This window comes from Oncorhynchus kisutch, linkage group LG12 (assembly GCF_002021735.2).
Source record: "Oncorhynchus kisutch isolate 150728-3 linkage group LG12, Okis_V2, whole genome shotgun sequence".
Classification (NCBI taxonomy): Eukaryota; Metazoa; Chordata; class Actinopteri; order Salmoniformes; family Salmonidae; genus Oncorhynchus; species Oncorhynchus kisutch.
In genome coordinates, this window is record NC_034185.2 from 23759327 (window position 1) to 23783148 (window position 23822).

Below are 23822 nucleotides of genomic sequence, written 5' to 3' on the forward strand. Positions count from 1 at the left end.
TGGGGAGGAGCTGTAGCCTACTGTACAATACATCAAGAAAGAACTATGTATGTGAATGTACTAAAATCCCATTGACATACACAGCCTGACCTCTGCTCCATGTCCTTGTTAGGCCAATGATTGACTGACGAGTGAAATCTATTTGTCTTACTGATATGGCTAAAAAGACACAAAACGTATCGAACTGGTGAGTTTGTATACGCTGCTTGACAGTGCTCATCATGGACCTGTACAAAACAACGTTCTTGCTAGGCACTCTTTTATCTGCAGGTAAGATATAGCTGGCATCATTTTACGTGTTGGAAGTTGAAGTGAACTGAAGGATTCCCACACAGTGTTTATACTTGCAAATTAAACATTTATTCACAAATTAGTCCTTCTATCTGTTCCCTTAAGTTCTTTGCTAGGTACCTGTGTCTACGAAGTTACTTCACGTGTGCTTAGTTCTTCAACATAATCATTTTGTAAGATTATCTTCTGTCAAACCTTATAACTGAAGCAGTTCGTTTAATTACATTGGATGTATTGTTCTTAGTTACAATGTATTACAGTGTATTGCAATTACTTATCTATTAGCCTTTATTTAGGGCTAGGTTTACTGCTGTAGTGGATGTACACTACAGTGGAAGAATGAGTAACTACAATACTTGTTACACTGTACACAGTAATAAGAACAATGTAAAGTGTTGAAACACTGTTTATGACATTAACGCTTCTATGCATTTTTCTTACTTGTGTATTGTTTTGAAATAACTTGTTTTTTTTGTCTGTAGTGTATGTCCACTCCAGAAATGACTCATCTGTCAATAGACCTTCATGATGTAACCTCTATGTTAGTGGTCTGTAAAAGCAGTTTCTCCCTGGAACCATTGGGTTTAAGCATTGCATCACAGAGAAAGTGTAGGCAAACAGGGCCGGTCATTTTTTCAGTCATACTCAGTATTTGTTATCTGTTTGTCCTTTTAGTCAGTGCGGTTGTCCTGGACGAATATGCAAAAACAGAGGGCGCCTGGATTCTCTCTTTGGTGAAGAGGGAGTATTCAGTAGGCACAGTCCTAGAATGTGCTATCAAGTGTAACATTGAAACAGCTTTCACTTGCAGGTATCATTATGCGTATGGTCATTAATAGTAATAATGAATTAATTTTGGGGAAATTATTTCATAGTCAAAATGAATTCTGAAATGTTTCTTGGTAGGTCCTTCATGTACATTGAAAAGGATCAAGAATGTTTGACAATACCAGCAAATGGCAAAATAGAGTCTGTTCTGAGAAGAACCAGCACTTCTCTATATGAAAAGAAAGGCAAGTCCTAATGTTTTTCTGATTTTCCTAATGTTTTTCTGTTTTTCTGTAGCTACAGATGTTAAAAATGTAAAAAATGTATCAACCCATACAAAAATGTCCATTTATGTATTACAAATATTAGAATACAAATGAGTTTCATGCGACTGTATTGGTCAACATTATTTTTGGTTAATATTTAGCTAACTTTTGTGGAATGTCCAGAAAGAGGTTTGGACTGTGTCAGTAAACAAACCTAAGAGTTGAAGCAGATTATCTAAACAAGAGAGTCCAATCAGTCCTTCAGTGGGAGGCACATAGGGTATATCAAATTCCATACTGACCATATATGACAACATCTCAGATAGTAAAAGCCTGATGATGCTTTTTAATTACCCAAGGGGGGCATTTGGTACACTGCTGAACTTGCTCAATAAAAAGTCAAAGATTACTAACCAATCAACCCACCTACTACTGTTGAGACATCTTATTCTCTGTCTTTACAGAGTACTTGATGGAGTGTGTAAATGGAATCGGTATGGACTACAGAGGAACAAAGTCCAAAACAAACTCAGGGAAGACTTGCCAGAGATGGGCATCGAAATATCCACACAAGCCTAAGTATGCTCTGCCACAACTTGCACCAGATCCGGCGCCAAAACGAATCAGTTGGACAGGCCTTTGATTTCAACAAACTGGCACGTTTTTAAACGGGACTTGCCGGCGTTCACAATTGTTTTTAATTGCTGTAATAGTAACGACCATAGGCAACTCGTGAGTTTCAAGTTTGGGGAAACTTACAACTACCATTCTACCAATCGTTCTACCAATCTGCGTGCCAGTAATGTATATATGCGCATTTTCGTGGAACCGTTTCATTTCAATAATAACGTTTTACTTTCTCAAAATCATTGTCACGTGGTTAATCATAAAATGACGTAAAATCATACAAATCTAAAAGTTAAAATGCAATTATGGCGAGAGCACTAGCCTCTGCCATTTCGAAACATTGATACTCTGTGATCCATTGGCGGCTAAAGAAACAAGAGCATAGAACTCAGAGATGCCGCAGTAGGCCTAGAACTTCCATCGTCAACCAAGTAAAATAAATAGGCCTAAAGCCAACAGATAAAAACAGTAGAAAATATCCTGATAAAAATTCCGGTTCTTTCAATCATATTAATCTCTCTAATCTGCCTGCCTGCCTACCTCCCTTTCTATCCGTCTTGAGCTATTGCTAGTGAAGTGCAACAATGTATTAAACCATCACTTGGTCCGTCCCGGAGCTTTCTCTGGCGAACTTGCAACATTGTATATATATCAACTAGCCTATTCCGGGCCCTCGGAGTTTCCTGGGCCAGTGAGTTCGGGACAGAAAGATGTTTTTAATGACGTTTACTCTGGATACATGGGATATATTTTGCTCTTTCGCACCAAGGCTTGGTGATTGGGCGTGTTGGAAAGATTTTTCAAATACTGGGGAACTATCAGTTGCAATGCATGTATAGAAAAAACAGACTTCGTTGAGTTGCGTGAGGCGAAGAAAAAAATGGTGGTGTATGTGGTAAGTTAAGGCAATCAGAAATCAGACATTGTCAAATGGGCACTTTCCTACATATTCATGCATTCTGGAGAGAGACGCAACATATCTTCGCCACACCCCCTTCTCATTTTCTTGATGCAACATTTTAAATTATACTCAAAGCAAATTATGTTAAAACATATTTTAGACGCTTTTCACTGACAGCCGCAACTCAATCAGCTAGACCTATTGCCACGCCCACTACCCAAATTCCCGGCTTCCCAAATGTTTAAATAAGATAACGAAACTCTGGCTCCCTGGTGAAGTATTTTGAGTTATTTTATTTAGAGATTAGTAATTATATAATTAAGGCGAAACATCCATTTACTTTCGGGCAACCTAGGATCCTAACAGTGCACTGTGCACCCGTCGACTTTGGTTTCCAACCAGTGTTGCCAGGTCAAGTTCAAATTTCTAAAACAATGACAACTCATAACATGCTAAAAAGGCCTGAAAACATTTTACAGCCAGAGAGTAGTTGCCATATCTACACAATAAACCCATTTTACATAACGTTATCGAGACAATTAAGAAGGAATATCATAGTAACTTGTAATGTTAGAAGCAAAATTCTGGTTTCCTCAAAATAATAATTATTGCAAGCTATGACATGACTTAATTTAGGAATTTTAATATGTGACAAGAGAAAAGATGATTCGCCCTTAATATACTAGCCAGATCATTTTCCATCAATGGATGTCGATTTAAAGGGAAGGGAGTATACTATATGGCCAATACACCACGGCTAAGGGCTGATCTTAACACGACGCAACACAGAGTGCCTGGATATATTGGCCATATACCACAAACGCCCAGGGTGACATATTGCTATTATAAACTGGTTACCAATGTAATTAGAACAGTAAAAAGTAATGTATTTTCATACACGTGGTATGTGGTCTGATATACCACGGCCTTCAACTAATCAGCATTCAGGGCATGAACCAGGTTTATAATAGTAAATAAATCCCTTTGCGCATGTGCATGATTATAGATAAATCTGACAGGAGAGTTTGAGTGATGAAAGTTGGACAGAGGATCTCGTTATCTCTGATCAAGAAAATCTTGGATGAATAAAAAAAACTAAATGTTAGGCTATTTTATGGCTCTTATAAATGGCCCATTTGCAAGAATGAATTGTCATTTCAATAGGTATAGGCAGGGGCGCCGTATGTAAAAAAAAAAATCTATATTAAATTATCAACCTATCATCGTTAATATAATATTTGATTTACAATGTACTAATAAAACTAACGGTTTATTTAAATAAAAAAATAAAAAACATTTGTTTGCAAAATTAAACATCCAGAGAGCCTCTGTATTGCTGAGAACAGACTGAGAACAAGATATATCTCAAAGTAATGGCTGGATTGCCATAAAATTTGTGCACAATCAAGACCCCAAGTGGAAGAAACCTATTGATTTGGTGACGACTTGACCTTTCCTCTAGCGCCACTATCAGGCCTTTTCGTTTCCATTTCCATTTTGTTTTCCATTCCACTTTTACAGCTGCTTATTTTCTATTTGGTATGTACGTATACTTAGTTCAAAAATCTGCTGCTAATTTTATTATATTGTTTGTTATATCATTCTATAGATGATAATGTTAATTCATTTTAATTGAAGAGGTACATTTAAGTTATATTTATTTTAAGTTATTCATTAATGTTAAGATAATTTTCTATTCAAGAATTTGACCATTACAATCACATTTAGACTGTAAAAGATGACCTTTAGCACATTTCTTATAGAAGGTATCAGTCTTGCATCAAATAGTGAATTCCACTGTGTGCAGCATGCATGTCTGCACAGGGTTATATTTTCACAGCTCACTGTCAGTAAATATCGTACAGTAAATATTGGACTACAAGAGAGTTCCAAGCCTGCAAAGGTAGAGTTATTTAAAGCTTTGAATGGGTTGATTGGGTTCTGGAAGTGTGTGCTTACAGCAGCAATTGGTGTAGCTGCAGGGTTGGTGGGGCCTGTGGTGGTGGGGCCTAATGTGATATATTTTCATAGGGCACAAAATCCCTGGCAGCGCCCATGGGTATGAGCTACAGACTAAAATCGATTTTTTTTTTGCCATAGTTTGCTAAAATAAAGGCAGGTAGCCTATAGCCCCTGATAGACCTATATCTCATTTCAGATAGTCTTCAGTAGCCTAGACAAGATGTAAACGGAACAATTTAGCCGCTTGCTTAGTTCAAATTAACAGACTAATTTATTCAACATAAATAGCGAGGCGATTTCGCAATAAGAAGTGCATGTTTCCCTAGTAGCCTGCTGGAATAGGATACTGATACTAAAAATGTCTAATATGTATATGAACTGAATTTGTTTGTTAACAACAGCCAGTGTTGATTTTTAAAATTGGTTTACCGTCAATCTAATGCGTTGATAATAACACAAGGCTACAACAACAATAAACTGAAGGTATAGGCTATTTAACAAATTGGTTTGTCAGCTCCAGGTAGGCTACATAAGTGGCACACATTGATTTGCAATGACTCCAGTGATATCATCATTTCAACATATATATTGTATCAAATGGTAGCCTACAGTGACATATACATTAATAGGCTACTTGATGGGCAACAGAGGCAAATGTATAATTCTCCACATTTGGCCTAATGTCAGTTTCAATGGGGTCTTTTTCCTATAAAAAAAATAACCACAAGAGGGAGTTCCTTAATTAACTTCCATTTCAAATTTCCAATCGGGGAGCCCCCGAGACCAAAGACTGAGCATGCATAAAGCACTGCCGGCCAAACACTCCCCTACCCGGACGACGCTGGGCTAATTGTGCGCCGCCTCATGGGTCTCCCGGTCGCGGTCGAAATATATATATATATTTAAGAGAAATGCCTTGGCGGGCGCGGTGCAATTTAGAAACATTCAGTTATGTTGTGACATGGTAGGGGTGGTATACAGAAGATATCCCTATTTGGTAAAATAGGGATATCTTGCAATCAAATAAGCAAAGAGAAAAAACAGTCCAATGTTACTTGAAGACATAAAGGTCAGTCAATCCTGAAAATTACAAGAACTTTGAATGTTTTGTGAGGGTCAAAGGGTTACGGGGTTACGTAGGTGTGGCCGTGGGGCTGTACGTTGACATTGATCACACGTCCTACAATACCTGGCCACATCCCGGGTGACCCGGGGCCAATAGAATCTCTGCATGATTCTGTCAATAGTCTTGTCTCAATAGTCTTGTCTCGTGCCAGGTGTCCTCCTAGGACGTGGGAATGGGCTAACTGTAGAACTGTATCCCTGTATGGCGTAGGCACCATTAGTAATTCCTGGTTTTCCCCCCTTCGTCGTACGACCCAGTATAAGAGACCCCGCCTGATTTAGTAGTAAGGAAGAGGGGGCTCACCTGATCCGTCAACGTTCCTCCCGTCGATCACCTTCACCTTCCTCATGGCCTCCCTTAGGTCTAGGTCTGGGTCTCTATGCTGCGAGGTGCCGAACTGTCCCTTTAATTTCTGGGGCAGGTCGACCTCGGTAGAGGGATGTGGAGGATGTTCCACATCCCCATCAGGGGTGACCGAGGAGAATCCCTTCCAGGTTCCCTCCTCGGATGGAGCTTCAATTATATCCCTTCGCGCCAGGTTGCTCCTTCCTTCCTGCGTTGTGTATAACCCTTCACATGTGTCTTCATCGGTGGTTTCCTGGAATATCGGTCGTAAACATTGGGTCGCTATTTCTTCCTCTGCTGCAGAGGACGAGGACGCGGCTACGTCTCCTTGTAGGACTACTACCTCGTGCTTGGATTTTCTCTTCTTTCCTGTCCCCCTTCTTCCCGTGCATAACGTCATCTGGCGAAGCTCCTTATATAGGGGACAGTCTCTCCCGATCAATAATGGCACCTTCAGCTGGGGCACTTTCCCGGCCCTGACTGTACACCTTCCTTTTGGAGTGAGAATAGGCAGATTCACAGTGGGGTAATAGTGGGTGTCTCCATGGATACAGGATACGGCTACTTTGTCTGGTAGCAGTGTTGCGGAGGTCACCATCCGCTCCTCTACTAACGTAACCATACTTCCCGAGTCGAGAATAGCTACCACATCTTGTCCTTCGACTCGCACCGGAATCTCTGAGGCTGGGGCTATCTCTGCTAACCAACAGTGTTGATCCTGCCCCCTCAAAATGGGATGTGTGGGGGTAGGCAGTGATGACTCCGTGACCATGGGCTCATCCTTGCTAGGACATTGTGGGGCATAATGGTTGGGAGACTGACATTTATAACACCGACCCTGCTGTGTGGTGGCTGACTTCTCCCACCTCCGGGGGGGGCTTGGACGTTTCGGGGGCGGGCGCGCCGGGGTGAGTCGTGGTGGATTGGAAGACTCCTTCCGTTCCTCCTTGTCACTTTTTAACAACTCCCCTGTAGACCGATATGTTTCCACCGCCTGGGCTATGTCGTCGGCTGACAACGGGTTGGCTTGCCCCACAACCCTTTTTAAGTCACTGGGTAATTCTCTCAATATCTTGTCCACTACGAGAGTCTCTATCACATGTCCTACTCCCTTTCCAGGTTCTAGCCACTGTTTCGTCAGTCATATTCATGCGAAGATCTGGGCACGGACGGGTTGATCAGCTGTATAGGTCCATTGATGGAACTTTACAGCCCTATCTCTGGCAGTCAGCTGGTACCGGGACAGGATCTCGGTTTTTAGTCGCCCATAGTCCTCAGCTTCGCGGAAATACAGGTCAAAATAGGCTTCCTGAGCCACCCCGGTCAAAAGAGGGGCTAATGCGCTCGCCCATTCTGTGGGCGGCCACTCTTCCAGGTGGCCGTCCTTTCGAAGGTCATGAGGAAGGCCTCAATATCATCCTCCTTGGAGAGACGAGGTAAGATGGCGTGAGCAGCCGCTCTTGGCTTAACTCTAGGTTCTTCTCGTCGGCTCAGCTGTTGTTGCAGGAGTTCTATGGTTGTCTGCTGTGCCGTGATCAATTGTTGTAGTAGAGCGTTATCCATCGTTCTTGAATGGTTCCTCCGGGTCTACTGGAAGAATCTTGATTTACTCACTTATCCTTGTGTCACTCGTCCACCTAATGCCTGCATTCTCCACCAATGTGAGCGGACCAAGTAATTGGGCGTCACTCTAAAGCGGGAAGGTGGAATAAACGAGTCAGGAGTAGGTTTTCTTGATTGAACACAGTTCTCTATTGAGGGCATTTGGTCAACACAAACACTCCAACATAATCAATGAAAATCTTCCAAGGAAAAACATACATCTTCTTCTCCAGATGAAACAGGAACACAATAGGCTTATCTTTAAACTACAACAAAAAGTCACAGGATTGTCACCGTCTTAGTGGTTCTTCCTGGATAGCTCCTTTCTCTCGGTGGCCCCCCCCTCCCCCCCAGTTGGTTCCAACTGAAGTGTCTTTATGAGATGCAGAATAGGTGAACGGATGATCTCCACATGTGTGGTTCCCACCGTGAAGCATGAAGGAGGAGGTGTGATGGTGTGGGGGTGCTTTGCTGGTGAAACTGTCAGTGATTTATTTAGAATTAAAGGCACACTTAACAAGTATGGCTACCACAGCATTCTGCAGCGATACTCCTTCCCATCTAGTTTGGGACAATCATTTGTTTTTCAACAGGACAATGACCCAACACACCCCCAGGCTGTGTAAGGGCTATTTGACCAAGACAGAGAGTGATGGAGTGCTGCTTCAGATGACCTGGCCTCCACAATCACTCAACCTCAACCCAATTGAGATGGTTTGGGATGAGTTGGACCGCAGAGTGAAGGAAATGCAGCCAACAAGTACTCAGCATATGTGGGAACTCCTTGAAGACTGTTGGAAAAGCATTCCAGGTGACGCTGGTTGAGAGAATGCCAAGAGTGTGCAAAGCTTTCATCAAGGCAAAGGGTGGTTACTTTGAATAGAAAAATGAAGAAAAACCCTTGAATTAGTAGGTGTGTCCAAACTTTTATTGTATATAGAATGACAAAGCTGTAAAACATTATCTTACATATAAACCATCAACTTAGTGAATATAATTTGTGTTTAATATGAGGGTTTCAGCATTAAATACCCTTAACACACTTTTATTTATTTTACTATGCCAACATGTATTTGTTGTCAATGTTTTGGAGTCAAACTGGTGGCAGTAAATAGTTGGAAGAGGTAATTGAAAATTGAAAATAATGCCATTGTTGATTAGATGCTTTGTTCCATTAATTATGCTATTTTCTCTTGAACCATATGGGCTATGTACTAGAAACTCGTAGACAGATATACACAGATTTTTTTTAAATGAATACTCTATATAAATACACATTTTTGAAGTTACTCAAGTATAAATGACCAAAGTTATGATAGTTTGCCATTTATTTTCTGTTAATTACCAAAACGACTGAAGATTCCAGTTAACTTTGGTAAATTACCGATAGCCTTGCAAACCTACATATATCGCTCTACTATCCACGAGAATACTGTAGAACAGATTTCCAAAATTAAAATCACTTGGAGCTGATTTGCTGGTGTTTTTAGTCTGTTATGTCCAACAATAGAACAAAAATATTTTGCTCAGAAAACTTGGAGGGCCTGCAACAACAAAAAAATAGATTTCATACAATATGTTATGAATTTGTAAGTGCTTAAGATCCTGTTCAATCTCTTAAGTAACTTGTGACGCTAGATTTCTTAACACCTAAATGAAATCCACGTTATCTTTGTGAATGTCTCTTACAGCATGACTCCATCAACACACCCCAAAGCCGACCTGGAGTCCAACTTCTGCAGAAACCCTGATGGGGACAGCAAAGGTCCATGGTGCTACACAACAGACCCTGACATCAGATGGGAGACCTGCAATGTCCAGAACTGCAGCGGTACCCTCAATATCTTGTTATGTCCCAATAAGCTAATGAAACAGCTGGTGTCATGTTGGCACAAAAGTTAAGATTTTAAAACCACTAAATTACTATCTATATTTAACAAAGAGTTGACTACTTTTTTTAGTCACTCGCTCATCATGACAGTTCAGTTTTAAAAATGCAGTGGGTAATTTGGTAATGTAATTTGGAAGTGTTTTATTTCTAAAGTGCTGTGGTTTGGTCCATAGAGGAATGCATGCACTGCAGTGGTAAGAACTACAGGGGAAAGATCTCCACCACTGAGAATGGCTACACCTGCCAGCACTGGAACGCCCAGAAACCTCACAACCATGGCTACATTCCCAGCGCGTAATAGGCTCTCTCTCTCGCTCTCTCGCTCTCTCGCTCTCTCGCTCTCTCTCTCTCTTTTTCTCTCTCTCCCTCTCTTTTTCTCTCTCTCTCTCTCCCTCTCTCTCTCTCTCTCTCTCTCTCTCTCTCTCTCTCTCTCTCTCCCTCTCTCTCTCTCTCTCTCTCAGTAATATCTGTGTAATAACTTTGACTGTGAGCTCCAAACGTATTGGGACAGTGACACATTTTGTATTGTTTTGAAATTATACAACGACTATGAGGTTAACGTTTAATTTGAGGGTATTTCCATCCATATCGGGTGAACCGTTTAGAAATTACAGCACTTTTTGTACATAGTCCCCCATTTTAGGGGACCAAAAGTATTGTGTCTTAATTAATGTAGTCATAAGTCTTTGGTCCTATATTCATACCATGCAATGACTAAATCAATCTTGTGACTTTACAAATTTGTTGGATGCATTTGCCGTTTGTTTTGGTTGTGTTTCAGATTATTTTGTGTCTAATTGAAAAGAATGCTAAATAATGTATTGTGTCATTTTGGAGTCACTTATATTGTAAATAAGAATAGAATGTTTCTATAACACTTATTCATTCATGTGGATGCAATTATAATTAGGGATAATCCTGAATTAATTGTGAATAATGATAAGTGAGCAAAGTTACAGATGCATAAATATTAGCATGTCTTGGGGGTATGATATTTGTGCGGGTGTAACTTTCTCCTAGGCCGTCATTGAAAATAAGAATTTGTTCTTAACTGACTTGCCTAGTTCAATAAAAATGTACATAAACTGCTTTAATTTCTAAACTGCTTTAATTTCACCCGTTAAGGATGAAAATACCCTCAAATTTAAGTTTATAATCTGCATTTGAACCTCATAATTTAAAATCCAAAGTGCTGGAGTACAAAAAACAAAAAATGTGTCACTGTCCCAATACTTTTGGGCTCCCTGTATATGTCTAACCATGTGCTCCTTCATCTCGTTCTCTCCCCCACCCCCCACCCTCCCTGTCTCTCCAGTCTTCTTGAGAAGTACCTGGAGGAAAATTACTGTAGGAACCCAGACGGAGACCCCAGACCCTGGTGTTTCACCACCAGCCCCTCCAAACGCTGGGACTTCTGCTCTATCCCTCGCTGCAGTGAGCTATCATAGATATACAACACTATTACTAGTATATTGTCTATGGCTTTCGTAACCTGGACCCTTTCTACTCCCTACTAGTGACTCTGTCACCCCATGTATTATTTTAATATTGTATCTCTTTTGTCTCCCATGACCCCTGTTTCCCCTGCTCTTTCACATAAATATAAACAATTGAATTAAAACATGAGTTTACTAACTCCCAGGGAGTTTTCCTCACTTGTTCCCTCTCCCCTAGCCTCTGAGCCTCCCAGGGTGGTGGAGGAGCTCACCTGTGCCACAGGCGACGGCAGTGCCTACAGGGGAACCATCGGAGTGACAGCATCTGGGAAAGCCTGTCAGGTCTGGGCAACTCAGACGCCCCAACAGCACAACAGAACTCCAGACAACTACCCATGCAAGTAAGATAGACCCACTAGATTGGGCAACTTGTTTTTACTCAAGCAAGAACCAAACTTTGCGTTTGTCAGTGTAGTAGATCAGTGTTTTAATGTCTTATAGATACAGGCTGACTGTGATTTAACCAATATGTGTGGTTGTTTGTGTTCCTGTCAGAGGCCTGGAACTGAACTACTGCAGGAACCCAGACCATGAGAAGATGCCCTGGTGCTTTACTACAGACCCAGAGACGCGCTGGGAGTACTGCAAGGTGCCTAGCTGTGGAGATGTTCCTGGACCAGGTCACTTGACACTGCATCATGATGATGATGATAATGAAGATTACATTGATGATGTTAATGCATTGGATTTATATAGCTTTCCCAAATACTAAAATCGCTATATACTAACTACATAGCGAAACTCATGTCATCCACTAGCAATCCATACAGCCTACATTTTTCACCAAAATTCATATTTAATTTGGTTGATGTGGCTCATATTGTTTTTAAACATCAGATTACGCAGCTCCCCCTCCAGCTGAGGAAGACTGCTATGTGGGCGACGGGACAGACTATCGTGGTATGGTGACAGAGACCATCAGTGGGAAGAGATGCCAGTCCTGGAGCTCGATGACACCTCACAGTCACAATAAGACACCGCAGGTCTTCCCTAAAGCGTGAGGTCTAGAGCATAGTCAAATAATCTCTAACCACTGGGCAAAAACTGGTTGAATCTACGTTGTTTCCACGTAATTTCAAACTACAAAATCTATGTGATGACACTGAATCAATGTGGAAAACTGATTAGATTTGCAAAAAGTCATCAACGTCAGGGCATTTAGAACTTGTGTAAATCAAATGTAAATCAAAACTAGATGTTGAACTGATGTCTGTGTCAAGTGGGTAATGTATATCTCTAGCTTTATCTCTGTCTTCTACTATCTAGTCATTAAAAGCCAAACAATGTAATATGTCATCTTCAGTGTCTGAGGACATTATGTCTTTTATATGTGCTTCACAGCGATTTGAGAAGAAACCTGTGTAGGAACCCTGATGGCGACCGTGCACCATGGTGCTACACCACTGACCCCTCTGTTCGTTGGGAGTTCTGCAGTGTGAAGAGATGCCCAACTGCTCCCAAGCCTACTCCTAAACCTGACAAACATGACCAGCCCGAACCAAAACCCTCCCAGGCACCCTCAGACGACAGCAGAGGTAATCTATCCATCCTTTCATCAGTGCTTGGGAAGCTATTTTGAAAATATACAGTGATCTCCAAAAGTATTGCGTCGGTGACACATATTTTGTTGTTTTGGCTCTGTACTCCAGCAATTTGGATTTGAAATTATACAATGATTATGAGGTTAAAGTGCAGCCTGTCAGCTTTATTTTGAGAGCATTTTCATCCATATCTGGTGAACCGTTTAGAAATTACAGCACTTTTTGTACATAGTCCCCCCATTTTTGGGGACCAAAAGTATTCACTTATGTGTGTATTAAAGTAGTAAAATGTCAAGTATTTGGTCCCGTATTCCTAGCATGCAATGACTACATTAAGCTTGTGACTATACAAACTTGTTAGAAGCATTTGCTGTTTATTTTGGTTGTGTTTACGATTATTTTGTGCCCAATATTAATTAATGGTAAAAAATATATTGTGTCATTTTGAAGTCACTTTTATTGTAAATATGAATAGAATATGTTTCTAAACACTTCTACATTAATGTGGATGCTACCATTATAAAAGATAATCCTGAATGAATCATGAATAATGATGAGCGAGAAAGTTAGACAAGAATCATGCCACCAAGACATGCTAACCTCTCACCATTACGATAACAGAAGAGGTAAGCATTTTTTTTGGGGGGGGGGGGGGGGGTATGATATTTATACCTCTGTAACCTTCTCACTCATCATTATTCACGATTCATTCAGCATTATCCATAATCATAGTAGCATCCACATGAATTAATTAACAAGAAAAAGTTGAAACGTCTTTATATTCAACCCCTTTGTTATGGCAAGCCTAAATCAGTTCAGAAGTAACAATGTGCTTAAAGCTGCAATATGTCACTTTTTGGGCGATCCAAACAAATTCAAAACAAATGTGAGTTATAGATCTGTCATTGTCATTGAAAGCAAGTCTAAGAAGCGGTATGTATATAAGTTCTATCTCCGCTATTTCTATGCTTCCCGTTCTTACATTTCGTTTTTGCTTCTTTTACTTTGGGTTTTGTACACCAGCTTCAAACAGCTGAACAATGTGTTTGATTTTGGAAAGTATATTTCACAGCAGTTTAGATGGTACAATGATTATTTACACTATACTTGCTTGTTAATTGTTAAGGACTGGGGATAAAAACAATTACAGAATGGAGCTAAGCACAGGCAAAATCCTAGTGGAAAACTTGGTTCAGTCTGCTTTTTACCAGACACTGGGAGATGAATTAACCTTTCAGCAGGACAATAACCTAAAACAGGAGGACAAATCTACACTGGAGTTGGTAACCAAAAAGACAGTAAATGTTCCTGAGTGGCCAAGTTACAATTTAGACTTAAAGCTGCTTGTAAATCTATGGTAAGACTTGAAAATGGTTGTCTAGCAATGATCAACAACCAATTTGACAGATAATTTTGAAAATAATAATGAGCAAATATTGCACAACCCAGGGGTGCAAAGCTCTTAGAGATTTACCCCGAAAGACTCACAGCTGTAATTGCTGGCAAAGGTGATTCTAACATGTATTAACTCAGGTGTGTGAATACTTATGGAGATGAAATATTTCTGTATTTAATTTTCAATACATTTGCAAAAATGTCTAAAATGTCTAAAAACATATTTTCAATGTCTAAAAACATATTCATTTTGAATACAGCCTGTAACACAACAAAATGTGGAAGAAGTCAAGGGGTATGAATACTTTATGAAGGCACTGCAAATCTGAAATGCCATAGACTACAATTCACTTTAGGTTCATTTGCTACCAGAATGTGTAATTTAGCTTATTTAACACACAAACTATGTTTCAAGTGAGAATTAGGCAGGGCTGATGCCGAAAAAGAAAGGAAAGTATTGCTTACATTACCCACATTTTATTTTAGACAAAAAATAAGTGTGTGTAGTTCCAGTAGTTAGCTACACCTCTACATAAAAATATAGTAATTCATTACTGAAAACACTACCTAGATTAGAATTCAGTTCAACATTCATTCATTCACCCTACATTGTCAATGTTGAGGGAAGAAATGTTATCCCTGATATTGTTTTCTGTTGACTGGCTTTCAGATTGCAAGGTGGGCAACGGGGGGACATACAGGGGTCCTACTTCCATGACCATGTTGGGTGTCACCTGTCAGAGTTGGAGCGCCCAGAGCCCCCATCAGCATGCCAGCTTCACCCCTGAATCCCACCCTGACAAAGGCATGGAGTCCAATGTAAGTTCAAGGAGTTTTTATAAGACATATTTAAATCATGTCAGATGATACTGCAAAAGTATTGCATATGACAGACATTTGGGAAGATGTACTTACATTTATTCAGCGCCCCCTTTCACTTTTAGAATTGTAGAAACCCTGACAATGATGTGAATGGACCATGGTGCTACACCACAGACAGAAACCAGAAATGGGACTACTGCCAAATCCCAGATTGCGGTATGTGGACTACTGTGACCAGGGTTTAAATTGTTGGGGAGCCAGGGGGGCTCAGCTCCCCTGAATGAGACATTAGCTCTACTAAATACAACAAAAGTCAATATTTGGGGGGTGTCTAAATAATGTTAATTGAACCATTCTCCTTTTTTAAATGCAGTGGTAAATACATAAAGGGAAATAAATAAAGGGAACACTTAAACAACACAATATAACTCCAAGTCAATCACACTTCTGTGAAATCAAACTGTCTCCTTAGGAAGCAACACTGATTGACAATACATTTCACATGCTGTTGTGCAAATGGAATAGACAACAGGTGGAAATTATAGGCAATTAGCAAGACACCCCCAATAAAGGAGTGGTTCTGCAGGTGGTAACCACAGACCACTTCTCGGTTCCTATGCTTCCTGGCTGATGTTTTGGTCACTTTTGAATGCTGGCGGTGCTTTCACTCTAGTGGTAGCATGAGACGGAGTCTACAACTCACACAAGTGGCTCAGGTAGTGCAGCTCATCCAGGATGGCACATCAATGCAAGCTGTGGCAAGAAGGTTTGCTGTGTCTGTCAGCATAGTGTCCAGAGCATGGAGGCGCTACCAGGAGAAAGGCCAGTACATCAGGAGACGTGGAGGAGGCCGTAGGAGGGCAACAACCCAACAGCAGCACCGCTACCTCCGCCTTTGTGCAAGAAGGAGCAGGAGGAGCACTGCCAGAGCCCTGCAAAATGACCTCCAGCAGGCCACAAATGTGCACGTGTCTGCTCAAACGGTCAGAAACAGACTCCATGAGGGTGGTATGAGGGCCCGACGTCCACAGGGGGGAGTTGTGCTTACAGCCCAACACCGTGCAGGACGTTTGGCATTTGCCAGAGAACACCAAGATTGGCAAATTCGCCACTGGCGCCCTGTGCTCTTCACACTGAGCACGTGACAGACGTGACAGAGTCTGGAGACGCCGTGGAGAACGTTCTGCTGCCTGCAACATCCTCCAGCATGACCGGTTGGCGGTGGGTGGCATTTCTTTGGGGGGCCGCACAGCCCTCCATGTGCTCGCCAGAGGTAGCCAGACTGCCATTAGGTACCGAGATGAGATCCTCAGACCTCTTGTGAGACCATATGCTGGTGCGGTTGGCCCTGGGTTCCTCCTAATGCAAGACAATACTAGACCTAATGTGGCTGGAGTGTGTCAGCAGTTCCTGCAAGAGGAAGGCATTGATGCTATGGACTGGCCCGCCCATTTCCCAGACCTGAATCCAATTGAGCACATCTGGGACATCATGTCTCGCTCCATCCACCAACGCCACTTTGCACCACAGACTGTCCAGGAGTTGGCGGATGCTTTAGTCCAGGTCTGGGAGGAGATCCCTCAGGAGACCATCCGCCACCTCATCAGGAGCATGCCCAGGCGTTGTAGGGAGGTCATACAGGCACGTGGAGGCCACACACACTACTGAGCCTCATTTTGACTTGTTTTAAGAACATTACATCAAAGTTGGATCAGCCTGTAGTGTGGTTTTCCACTTTAATTTTGAGTGTCACTCCAAATCCAGAGCTCCATGGGTTGATCAATTTGATTTCCATTGATAATTTTTGTGTGATTTTGTTGTCAGCACATTCAACTATGTAAAGAAAAAAGTATTCAATAAGAATATTTCATTCATTCAGATCTAGGATGTGTTATTTTGGTGTTCCCTTTATTTTTTTGAGCAGTGTATGTTTTACAGTGGTAAATATGAAAATAAAAGCTTTCAAATGAAACAAACACCCCCACCTCTCTGTCATGGTTTAAACCATTTATTTCTACGTGGCTGCACAAACCTCCCTGCCCACAGCACTGTTCACTCAGTAGTGCTGAATTTTGGCCATTGCTGAGCTCCTTTTAAAAGCATAGATTTACCTTTGCACTTGCTCATTTTCGCCATTTGTTTGCCATGCGCCCTTGATAAAAAAGAGCATATGCCTTTATTCCAATGCATGAGATTTATCCGTTGATTTATCGTTTGGTTTTGTCAGTCAGCTGTTTAGAGCACTCATTGCGGTGTTCTCTGAGCCGTCCTGGCCAGATGAAGTAGACCATTTATTTAGCTTCATTCTTTTCTATCAATATTTGTTTTCTTTCCTGGATAAGCTGATGATGGTTGCCAATATTACTAGACAACTAGCCTACAGCTAGACACCAATCTGCATCCAACCCATCCAACATTAATGACAGTACACATATAGTTGATTCTTTTTGTTAGAAGCATTACATTTTGCAATGGCATAGGCCTGCATTATTTTGGATTTGTGTGCCCATGAGAACGGTTTTCATGGCAAAACATAATTACATTTTACGTAGGCATAGTTATACTTACAGTCCATTTTCCGAGATCTCCAAGATCCAGGAATCGTACTGGATTTAAGTTCAATGTTCTAATTCAATTGTTAAATGCTTAATAGTTACAAATAACACTGTCATAAATGTCATTCATGAAAGGAAAGAAATGTAGTGTTTTATGTCACACGGTCTATGAAGACTCCAAGCATTCAACTCGTGAATTATGACCAGCTCATGAACTAAGACGTAATCATGTTTTGATTTAACTCTTGTGTTCATGTGTGTAAAATTGCCCCGGCTGAGAGGGCAGGCTACCAGCAGTGGTGTAGGCCTAGTGGAATGTATGTGCAGCTAAATGCAGTTTAACCACCTTTTTCAGAAAAATGCAGTGAAAGTATAGGGAGCATTGTTTTTTTCACGTGACTGGAAATCAGAGTTTACCCACCAAGTATTTTTTTTACCACTACACCACTGGCTACAGAAAGGCCTATTTGAAGTGCATAGTACTAGGCCTACACATTGTAGCCTCGTCTAGTAAATTGACCCTGTGTGTTAGGGTGACCATCCAGTTTTTCCTGGGACAGTTTCAGCCCCATTTCAGGAGTCCCGACTTTTCAGGCTACCAAAAAAGAAAATTTGCCAGGAAGCCGTTCAATTAATGTAGGCCTACTCAATGGCAATCACTGAATGTCATTAGGCACACCTTTTGGTGTTTTGTAAACAGATGTGTATTTCCGTTTCTATTATTTTGGAGTGGAGGAACAAGCACAGGTAGCCATCTTTTTGAAGTGATTTGTTTGACAATCAGATTAAAGCATCATTAATGGTTGTGTTCATGCCACATTAAAAGCTAATACATTTTTACCTTAAATTACTTCTTTATTATAGACCCATAAAAAAATATTGTGCACCCAATAACCCCCCCACCCCCCACCCCGAATGTCACGGTGTAATTTGCACTCTGATTGTGAGTGACAGTTTCTGTTAATAATTATACAAATGGCTGTTGTTTTAACACAGTTGCTTTAACCAGATGTACTGTATGTGGTCACTGTATGTATATCTGCCTGCATTCTATCTGGTCGATGTTTGTAGAATTCACAAATAAAAGTGTATTTTTGGTCTCCAGCTGGCTTGACATGTGGGCAGCCTGTTACAAAGCCCAGGAGGTGTTTCGGTCGCATCGTTGGAGGTTGTGTATCCAAACCCCACTCATGGCCCTGGCAGATCAGCCTCAGGACTAAGTATGGAGGATAGCATCCCATTCCCTTTCATGAATCTCATTAACATATTGATAATCTCACAGAGAACTTACTCACTTACCCTTCTGTCTGTCCCTCTGCAGCACTGGCGTCCATTTCTGTGGAGGAACTCTGATTGCCCCTCAGTGGGTCCTCACTGCTGTCCACTGCCTGGAGAGGTGAGAGAGCAGCCCTCATCAGTGCCCGTATGAGGCTTACTACTCACTAAACCTATACCAACCAGAAGGGAAGTTATACATACTGTGTAGTAGTGGCCAATGTTTCCTCAAATTATTTTTGGCTCTAAGCAAATTTCATGTCTGCTGATTGCAAACATGAACATTGTGAAAATCCTGTGCTGACACTGACGCTGTAACTGCTTTAAGTTACAGTTTTAACTGTGGCCAAGTAGGCTACTGTGGCTATTTGATCATAATGTAGACCTACCAGAGTGGCCTACCATCAAAAACAATGGCAAAAAATGCATCACATAACGTTTTAAGATGGAAATAGTTGTTCTATCGTTCAGCCTACAGTAGCAGCCTATGTGTGGTGTTCAATGTAGGCCTACATTCCATCAGACTTTTGAGAGAACAAAAACATGAAGGGCTTGACATTAACCTGTTTATTCACTTGTCATTCAGACAAGAAGGTGACTGAAAATGTTGTGTTGTTTGATGCAAGAAACCACTTTACAATTTTTTTTATTTGTATTATTCCCATACCATTATTACAGAGAATCAGACAAATGATGCCACCCTCTGCCTACTGGCTACTTATCTTATTCAAGTCTGTCTGAAAATACAACACTGCCCCTTTAAGACATAAAACAATCTCTTTACCTGACTTGCTTTTCAAAGATGTCTAGAAATGCACACGTTTTGTGCTCTTGTAGGAAGCAACCAATCTCCCATTGTTGACAAGAAATTAGCTTTATCCGGCGTAATAACTCACTAGCTAGCAAATAGTATGAACAAATGTGTACAGGTAGCTACATATAGCTCTCGCTTGATCTCAGAACAAGTGACAGCTCATGACAGCTCATGCTGTCCAATTCAAAGGGAATGGCACCGATCCATATATGGCCATGGCTATTTGCATAAAGGCCTCCTGCATAAAGGCCTCCTGCAGATCTGATTGGTTATGGTGTACCGGTCTGTGTAGACTATAGTATGGGTCTGACAGGTGTTGCATGGTCAATCCGATGTCTGCATTGGCCATACAGTATTTACGGTGATATTGCCTCAGCAGAAGTCAGGTCATTTATACTTCTTGCGCTTTGCCGAGCAGTCCAGAGCTGTTGTGAAAGAAGTTGTCAAGGAAGTGAGTTTGTGTTTATGCAGGACCTCCCACCCTCACCTACAGTACAGTCAACCAATAATGTCAATGTGGAGCTATATGGAGCCCCACTGCAATGTGGTACAGAGATCAAGGGCTCCCGAGTGGCGCAGCGGTCTAAGGCACTGCATCTCAGTGCTAGAGGCGTCACTACATACCCTGGTTTGATTCCAGGCTATATCACAACCAGACGTGATTGGGAGTCCCATAGGGATGCGCACAATGGGCCCAGCATCGTCCGGGTTAGGGTTTTTCCGGGGTAGGCTGCCATTGTAAATACGAATTTGTCCTAACAGACTTGCCTCGTTAAATAAAGGTTAAAAAAATAAAAATACATTTGGCATCTGTGTGCCTCAGGAGGCTCCGCTATTGCGTCACACCATCCATATGGAGCCTCCGACCACATTGTCGGATCAAGCATAAATTGGCTTTGAGTCGTGCATGTCAGTGCAATAGAATCCTATGCCAATGTGCTTTGCCTACGATAAAATATATTACACAGTTTGTTTGCATAGTTCATTTTGTTTGTGTATGTTACAATGAAAGTGGCTAATATTGCGTGAGTGTTAGCCTCCTACATAGAAGAAAAACAGCATTACTGTTTAGTCATGTTTACTGCGAGGCCTAATTATGGATTACATACAAGTACATGTGTGTGTGTGTGTGTGTGTGTGTGTGTGTGTGTGTGTGTGTGTGTGTGTGTGTGTGTGTGTGTGTGTGTGTGTGTGTGTGTGTGTATATCAGCTCAAAGAGGCCATCTGCCTACATGGTGGTATTGGGAACGCATACAGAGGGAGCAAATGAACCGTCCAAGCAGGAGCGTAAACTGGAGAAACTGATCCTGGGACCTGGCGAAACAGACATTGCACTTCTGAAGCTAGAGAGGTGAGTGAGGCCATTTCATTGTCTTAAAAAAACCCACAATATAATGTTTTATATGTTTCTTGCTGTTTGGAGGTCCGAAGCTGTAAAAAGACTTGTGTGATTGATTTGCAGCCCTGCAATCATAAATGACAAGGTTTTACCAGCATGCTTACCTGAGAAGGATTATGTGGTACCTCCTGGAACAGAGTGCTATGTGACAGGATGGGGAGAGACACAAGGTTCAAGAGTCATGCATGTTTTTTCCCCTCATGGTTGATCTCATAACATGATACAAAATTAAGTTATTCTTCTGTCCAGGACTCCATTACTTTGTTGATGCAAATATACCAATAATGTTTTTATATTTTCCGACATGAAACATTGATCTTTGTGTTTGTAGGAACTGGTGGAGAAGGGCTCCTCAAGGAAACGGGTTTCCCTGTTATAGAAAATAAAGTGTGTAATCGTCCAGCCTACCTGAACAACAGAATCAAGGACCATGAGATGTGTGCTGGGAACATTGAAGGGGGAGCAGACAGTTGCCAGGTATGCATTGATGTTGTGTTTCTCTTGTCCAGATGCTGTTTTTGTTTAGTTTCATGTTTACTTTTATTAAACCCTCAACCTGTGCTTGCTTCCCAATTCCCAGCGTCTGTCGTCTCAAGGCCTTTACTGTTACACCCTGATCGGTTTCACCTGTCTTTGTGTTTCACCTGTCTTTTTTCTCCACCCCCCCTACAGGTGTCGCCCATCTTCCCCATTATCCCCTGTGTATTTATACCTGTGTTCTCTGTTTGTCTGTTGCCAGTTCGTTTTGTTCGTAGAACCTACCAGCATTTTGTTTCTCTGCTCCCGCTGTTCCTTGCTCCTGTTTTCTAGTTTCCCGGTTCTGACCTGACCCTGAGCCTGCCTGCTGTCCTGTACCTTACACCCTCTCTGGATTATTGACCCCTGCTTGCTTTGACCTGTCGTTTGCCTGCCCCTGATTGAGGAATACACTTTTGTTTCTTCAACACTGTCTGCACCTGGGTCATACCTTAAAACATGATAGTTACAATAAGACCTTCTTCCAGTCTTCAGTAGTCCACTGGCAATGCTTCATGGCCCAGGCAAGCTTCTTTTTCTTATTTTGCCATCTTAGCAATGGCTTTCTTACTGCCACTCGACCTGTCAAACCTGCAGCTCGAAGTCTTCGCTTCACAGTTGAAACTAAGACTTGCTTCGACCAGTGTTAAGCTGTGCTTGAAGCTGTTGTCTTGTGAGCCGCCTCACATGCAAGCTTTTCTCTCAGAAACTTGTCTTCTGATTCTGTTGTGGCTTTGTCTGCCAGACCTCTTCCTGTCAGTTTCCAAGTGCCTTTTAATGGTGTAGGAAACTGTACTCACTGACACCTTGGCTTTCGTTGCAATTTCTCTAAAGGAAAGACTTACACTTTTAAGGGTTATAGTGGTCTGTCTTCCTTTAATTGCCTTTTTCTCACCACTATGATAGCAATATACAGTGGGGCAAAAAAGTATTTAGTCAGCCACCAATTGTGCAAGTTCTCCCACTTAAAAAGATGAGAGAGGCCTGTAATTTTCATCATAGGTACACTTCAACTATGACAGACAAAATGAGAAAAAAAATCCAGAAAATCACATTGCAGGATTTTTTAAAAATGTATTTGCAAATAAGTTGGAAAATAAGTATTTGGTCACCTACAAACAAGCAAGATTTCTGGCTCTCACAATGTGATTTTCTGGAGAGAAAAAAAACTTGTTTTGTCTGGCATAGTTGAAGTGTACCTATGATGAAAATTAAAGGCCTCTCTCATCTTTTTAAGTGGGAGAACTTGCACAATTGGTGGCTGACTAAATACTTTTTTTTGCCCCACTGTACTACTTCCTGCAGTACAATACTGTCCAAATAATGCTTAAGAGGGTATAGTAACAGTCTGTTCCAACACTGATTTTATACAGACAAGGATTGTAATTAATCAACAAAAGTTGTGACACCTGTAGGAATTGTTAGCATCAACTTTCAAGGCTGAAATTACTTCCATTGCTGCAGAAGAGCTGTAAGTTGTTAACCCATTACTTGTTCCCTGAGAAATGTCTTTTTTTTTAAACTCTTTTTCAGTTTTTTGTAACTGAAACTTTTTTTTTTACCTCTGGCAGTTTACTGCTTACTTTTTGTACCATTTCAGGTTATTCACTGGACTTAAACTGCTTAAAAAAAATTATACTGGAAAAATGGGGGGTGTTCTAAAACTTTTGACCTATAGTGTACATGCTCAGCAACAACTAGTAATCATTTGATTTCAGTAAGGACTGTGTGATTGGTTGTATACTGCAGTTTGCACAATGAGTTTAAGTTGACTGCATTGGAGTGATGATGACAATGTTGGTGATGATGTTTTTGACTTCTTCCAGGGTGACAGTGGTGGCCCTTTGGTGTGCCATGCTCAGAACACCTTTGTTCTCCAGGGAGTGACATCTTGGGGTCTGGGCTGTGCTAACGCCATGAAGCCAGGAGTGTACGTCAGAGTATCGAAGTTTACGGATTGGATTAACAGTCAGATAAAGATGAATTCTTAACCCTCTACTATACATCCATAATCTTGAGGAATGGATCATTTGAGCCCTAAATGTAGTTTTATTAAGACGTGTAAGACTTGAACGTACAAATTAAATACCTGTCGTCAATGATTTCTTCCGAAATTGCAAGGTTCATTGTTTTTGTTTAGAAAATAAAATAAAATAATTATATTGATAAGCAATCCAATTATGTTCTAGCCTGGTACACAACCATGGTGTTTGACCACATGTTAAAAAAC

At 41.2% G+C, this 23822-nt stretch overlaps 1 protein-coding gene across 1 annotated transcript; it reads left to right on the forward strand.

The window, feature by feature from the left end:
* Positions 1–58: 58 nt before the first annotated feature.
* Positions 59–23766, forward strand: LOC109900733 (plasminogen-like). The gene is made up of 19 exons (XM_020496521.2): positions 59–270; positions 967–1102; positions 1198–1304; positions 1790–1904; positions 9580–9719; positions 9953–10073; positions 11095–11213; positions 11454–11616; positions 11771–11895; positions 12113–12272; positions 12617–12810; positions 14882–15030; positions 15156–15249; positions 18694–18808; positions 18910–18984; positions 20888–21028; positions 21140–21246; positions 21408–21553; positions 23419–23766. The coding sequence occupies exons 1-19, from the start codon at positions 222–224 to the stop codon at positions 23581–23583; spliced, it is 2421 nt and encodes an 806-aa protein (XP_020352110.1). The 5' UTR covers positions 59–221; the 3' UTR covers positions 23584–23766.
* The last annotated feature ends 56 nt before the right edge of the window (positions 23767–23822 follow it).

Coding starts and splice junctions, on each gene's coding strand:
- LOC109900733 (XM_020496521.2), top strand. CDS start 222: ATGGACCTGTACAAAACAACGTTCTTGCTAGGCACTCTTTTATCTGCA. Junction 11,617..11,770: donor CCAGACAACTACCCATGCAA/GTAAGATAGACC, acceptor TGTTCCTGTCAG/AGGCCTGGAACTGAACTACT. Junction 21,029..21,139: donor GCACTTCTGAAGCTAGAGAG/GTGAGTGAGGCC, acceptor ATTGATTTGCAG/CCCTGCAATCATAAATGACA.